Genomic DNA, 5,589 nt, shown 5'->3' with positions numbered 1-5,589 from the left:
GGTGCACCTGATACAGGCCATGGTCTTTGCAATCACTTGTTATGCATCGGAGAGTTGGACAATGACTAGGGAGGGCAGAAGAAGAACTGATGCCTTTGAGCTGTGGTACTGAAGAAGAGTACTGAATGTACCATGGACTGCCAAGAAAACAAACAGATTCGTCCTGGAGAGGATTAAACCAAGCAACTCCTTGGAGGCAAGGATTCTGGGGCTTTGTCTGACATACTCTGGGCATGTTGCAAGGAGAGATAGGTCCTTGGAGAGGGACATCATGCTTGGGAGGGTGGAGGGACGGTGCTGGAGGGAAAGGCCCTCTGTAAGATGGATTGATTCAGTGACTGGAGTAATCAGGATGGGTGTATCAGAGGTAGTGTGATTGGCCCAGGATAGAGCAGGGTTTAGGGCTGTTGTACATAGGGTTGCTATGAGTCGCAAATGACTCAACGGCACATAACAACAACAACAACAGTTCTCCTCAAGAGAAAGATAGTCCTGAAAGTGGAATTCTAAAATGACAGGTCAGTGCAGAGTCTAAAAGAACCAGTGAGGCCCCTGTAGAAGGGAAAACCCTCATGAAGTTTCCCAAATAGCTACCAAAGCCTCTCTAGAGAAAGACAACCAAGACAGGGCACAAAGCACACAAAGGACCCAGGGCCAAGCTGTCAGTACAACCAGGCTTCTCCTCAGGCAAAGAGGCCGACACTCTGTCTTACATACTTAGGGCATGTTGTCAGGAGGGGCCAGTCCTCGGAGAAGACATTAAGCCAGGAAAAAAAGAAAGGTGTAGAAAGAGATAGGAAGACCACCAACAAGATGGAATAACACCTCGGTTCCTTATTATTAATCAAATCAACTCACTACCATTAAGTCAGGGAGCTCTGGTGGCCTAATGGCAAGAAGCTGTGCTGCTATCCTGAAGGCATGCAGTTCAAGGCCACTGGCTGCTCTGTGGGAGAAAGATCCTCCCGAGCGATTGCCTGCCTCTGAAAATCTACCGGAGGATCAGCTATGGGTTGATTCTGACTCTACAGTACACAACAACAACAACAACCATCAAGTGGTAACCTACTCATAGCTGACCCTACAGTGGGTTTTAAGAGGCTGTAAACAGCATAGGAGGAGAGTGCCATTGTTCTCCCAAGGAGCAGCTGACAGGTTTGAACCACTTACCTTTGTGTTGGCATCACGGCAGTGCAATTTCCTATTCACTAGGCCACCTATTATTAATATACAATTCTAGGGGGGGAAAGTGTCTTATTTTCTTTTCATATTACTTTTTTGTATTACTACAACAACAGAGGTGACAGAAAAGGTAATTTGGCGTCACTGTAGCTCTTGTTTTTATACTCCTCTCCTTGCTACCAAGTCAGAACCACCTCGAAGCTGATCTTCCATTGGTTTCTGAGTATGTAAAATACACAGAAGGAGATTGCTCATCTCTGTCCCTCAAAGTAGCTAGTGGATTTGAACTGCCAGAGAGACCATCTCATCTCCCTTGGGATTACGCCACCAGCACTCCCTATTTTTACACTATATGTAAGTATATAGTGAATTTTTTTTTAAATTTTCACATTCTATTAACTTACACAGGTATCTGCTGAGTGATACCTGGTTCAGTGGTTTTCCACTTGCTTTTTATCCTAAAAGCATCTGTGGAGTTTGGAAAAACCAAACAACCTGGACTCCTATGTTTGAAGTCTAACCTACAAAAGCAAGATACCTGGGACCAGAAAGCAGACAAAGCATACTTGGAAAAAGTCCCTTATGTGATTCTGTTTTAAACTAGGATAGATTTTAAGCTTTTGTTTTTGCTATGGCTATGTAGAAAAAGTAAAAGTTTAATAAAAATCAATTCAATAACTACATAGTTTATTAATACAAGCAAAGTGAATTCATTCATTGAATATTCATTGAGCACTGCCCCTGGGCCAGTCCTAGGGATTTGACTCTACTCTGAGAGGCTTCTCCATCAATAAGTAGGTAAGTTATTCAAGTCTGGCTCAAGTCCACTTATATGAGACACCAAGAAGAAATTGGCAAAGATTTATCACACTCACTTGCACAATACTAGGGCATACAAGGATTCTCCCACATGAATGAGCCATGCAAGCCAATACCTAAAACAAACAAAAAAGAACAATCTAGATAAGGTGATCATTTCCTGACAAAATCTAACACAGAAAGCTTCTAAAGTGCCCTGATGGGAATTAGCTTCAGTCTTATACAAACACATTTGCAGTGGCCAGGGCCACATCCCATTTCTGCAGATCTCCTTACCCATTGTACATGAGGGTCTGATGGTGGTCCACCAGGTACTGAGTGAAGGGACCCAGGGGCCCAAGGCTCTGATAGGGGATACTCTGAGGCCAGAAGACAACCCACTGAAAGAGAAACACAGGCACAGAGTGCCTTTTATGTCATTTAAGAGATTGGAAAATTTTTACTTTTAAGAGAGAATATGAAATAATCCTGACTCTCTAAGACCATGTACCTTTGATATACAAAATACAACTGCGGACTGAAGAAAACCTAAACAAAGTCATCCAGAACCCTGCTCCTGACTTTATTTTTATTAAAACCTACTCTACTGGGGGGCTAATCATTGGGTCGCATAATTTGATGGGTGGAGGGAAGGGGTGGTGGTGAAGGAAATGGGAAAGATCTGGGTGGGAAAAACAATGTATTAGAACTTTGTAAATAAACTAGTATAATTTTTTTTTTAAAAAGCTACCCTACTAATGATGGTCCATTCACCTAATAGAGTACTATGCAGCACAAAAGAGCAACGATTTTGAAAAATATTATATAACATGGGAGAGAGCATTATGCTGAGTGAAACAGCTGAGGTGTATAAGAACAAATACTATATAAGATCGTTATTGTACAAACAGCGGGCTAACCAATGACATGTATATGGATATACAAAGAAGGAAGGGGATGGGGCAGGGGAGCTGAGGGAGGGGTGGGGGTAAATCATGACTTTGCAGAGTGTGGTAGGTAGAGAGAGAGGGGGAAAAACCCAGTGGACACATTAAACACAGAAAAAAGTGTTTGGGTTTTTTTTTTTTTATGCTGAAAAAACAAATTATTAGATTCAGGGTCCAGGGGATGACTCTTATTTTTGACCAATTTTATCAGTAACATTATTTAATAAGAGTTATTGACAAATTAAAAGAGTTTATGTATCTGAGACAGGTTTTTGTTGTATAAACTAGGCTTGAAACCCTAAACCCCTGTTTAATTTAGAATCCTTTTCCTTCACAGTTGCGGCAAGTGCAAGCAGTTTGTGACTGGCTACTAACGTAAAGATGGATGGCTGAAACCAAAGGGCACCATGGAAAACCCCTCTGTGGTCTCTTTCCATAAAGATTGCAGTCATTGGCAATAGGTTTGGATTTTCACATTTTGCTTTTTCTCCTTTCAGCTTTTCTGCCCCTACACTGGGTACGATGCACTGTGCAAAGTCAGAAAATAATTGACAAAGGTTTTGTGATGAGTTAGTAGCTTAATTGAATAGGAAACTCCATTGGCCTAGTGGTAAGGAGTTGCACCACCAACCCCAAAGCAGGCAATTCAAATCCACCAACTGCTCACTGGGACAAAGATGGGCAGTCAGCTTCCATGCGACTTACAGCCTCTGACAGCTTGTAGGAACTGTTCTAGCTCCACAGCTTAATTATGCAAAGTTTTGTAATATTACCAATTTTTCCTGAATTTCTTGTGTTGTAACTTTTGTCACCTTAGGTTTCTCTGTGATTAATGAAGGATAAACTGCTGCAAAATTTACTGTGCTGTTCACATCTTGCTCTGGAGCAGTAATACCTCGTCCATGAAAGGTGGTGGGACGGAATAGGGGAGGAAGATTCCGATGAGATGGACTGACAAACTAACTGGGAAAATAGGGATAGGTGTCTCGGAGTCAGTGAGACTGGCTCGGGACATGGGGTCACTATGAGTCACAGGTGACTCGAAGGAACATAGTTACATCACCACACTGTGTCATATCTAGAATTTAAATAAAACATAAAATATCACCTCATATTTCCAGACTATGAGAATGGGCGAGGTAGCCCGAAAGCGTTATTCCATATTTATTCTAACTAACCAGCCACTCAGTATCATAACACAAAAAGCCTTTGCAATTTTTCTGTTCCATATTTCCATTTTATATATAGGAAATCAGGGCAGAGGTGGTGCGATCTGTCACCAACAGACAGCACAGTGTGGCCTAACAAACAAATCCCAAAGATCTTTACGATCTCCCGGGTAATACCTTAAAGAGATTTGTTTTTCTTCAAAATTGTTAACTTCACCCTCAACCTATTTTGAACGACATCTTTCTCGTTTTGGTAGTGAACGTTCTTAGCTAGGCAGAACATTTTCTTCATCCTGTCTTGTGTCCACACCAAAGCCATAAATAAGCTTATTCCTTCTGACAAATTCATCCTTTAAGTTTTCTTCGTTTTCTCAGCAATCCCGTCTGCCTCACACATCGTTTTCAGAAGCCCTACCCTGACCCCACGTCAATCTAGCCCCGAGGGGATTCCTCTCTCCGTAAACTCATCTCATACTTGATTCACCTAAAATTCAGGTCCCATGAGTGGGAATCAACTCACCGCGAGGTTTCAGGGACACACAGGAGGAGACTGCTCATTTCCCCTCACGGAACTGCGAGTGGGTACCAGCCACTAGAGTGAGAGCTAGGGTGTTGGGATTAGCAGTGCAATTCCCTACAAGACCACCGACTCCAGACTCACCAATCAGATGCACAAGGGTTGACGGTCTGCAAGCCCCAGGCATCAGCTCCCCGCCCACCCAACTTCCGCGAAAGCCGGTACCTAGGCAACCACCGCAGACACATGCGCAGACCCCTCCGCAGTGGCTGAGGGTGTCGAGGTCCCCGCGGGCCCAAACAGGGTCGCCCTCAACCCCACGCCTTACCGTGAAGTATCCCAGCCCCAAAGCCGTGAGCAGCAAGGGCACGGGTCTGGCCGTGCGGAAATAGGCCTCAGCAGCCCTGCCAGCCTTGGACTTCTGCACTACCATCTTGAAACCAAATAGACACCAAATAGTCGGGTGAGGTGCTGTTTCCCTCCCATTCAGGGAAAGCCCGGCTAGCCGGTTTTTCTGGGTGCCTGCACCCTGGAGTTTCCTCCGCTGCCCAGTGCGCATGCGTGTCCCCAGCTCCTCGGCCAGTGCTCTCCCCAGTCCCCTGCGCAAAGCGGGGATTGCGCCTGCGCTGCTGCTCGCTGCTGCTCCCCGCTGCCCAGGGCAGGTCGAGAGCGAACATTCCCCCGCCTGGTCCCAGACCGTTGGCCTCCTGCAGTTACCGTGTAGTATCCCATGGAGAGGGTGATGACCATGAACCAGAACACACTGCCCTTCTGGAAATAGGCCGCCTCGCCTGCTGTCTTCTGCATTGTTGACCGCCTCTCCCAGACTGCGAGGCTCTGCACTGCCTGGCGCAGGGGTGGGGTGGTGGGCGGGTCTCGGCTGTCCACCAGTCCCCGAGTATCGAGCTTCTCATGTTCCCACAATCTGAGAGCTGTTATCAGTCTCCTGGGCCTCGCTGAGATCTCAGAATCTTTT

At 45.3% G+C, this 5,589-nt stretch overlaps 1 protein-coding gene across 1 annotated transcript in view; it reads right to left on the bottom strand.

Annotated features, from left to right (window-relative positions):
* The window catches only part of LOC102867831 (transmembrane protein 254-like), an 18,842-nt gene extending 13,422 nt beyond the window's left edge, over window positions 1-5,420 (bottom strand). Inside the window, exons 1-3 of the mRNA XM_006887467.1 lie at window positions 5,331-5,420; window positions 2,278-2,381; window positions 2,058-2,117 (exon numbers count right to left, since the gene is read on the bottom strand). Of these exons, the coding sequence (XP_006887529.1) occupies window positions 2,058-2,117; window positions 2,278-2,381; window positions 5,331-5,420 (254 nt within the window). The remainder of the gene's footprint in view (window positions 1-2,057; window positions 2,118-2,277; window positions 2,382-5,330) is intronic.
* Between the last annotated feature and the right edge of the window lie 169 nt (window positions 5,421-5,589).

This window comes from Elephantulus edwardii, unplaced genomic scaffold (assembly GCF_000299155.1).
Source record: "Elephantulus edwardii isolate Elephantulus edwardi_28Jun2011 unplaced genomic scaffold, EleEdw1.0 scaffold00058, whole genome shotgun sequence".
Classification (NCBI taxonomy): Eukaryota; Metazoa; Chordata; class Mammalia; order Macroscelidea; family Macroscelididae; genus Elephantulus; species Elephantulus edwardii.
Note: the sequence above shows the minus strand (reverse complement) of the source record. Positions and strands in the feature narration are given on the sequence as shown.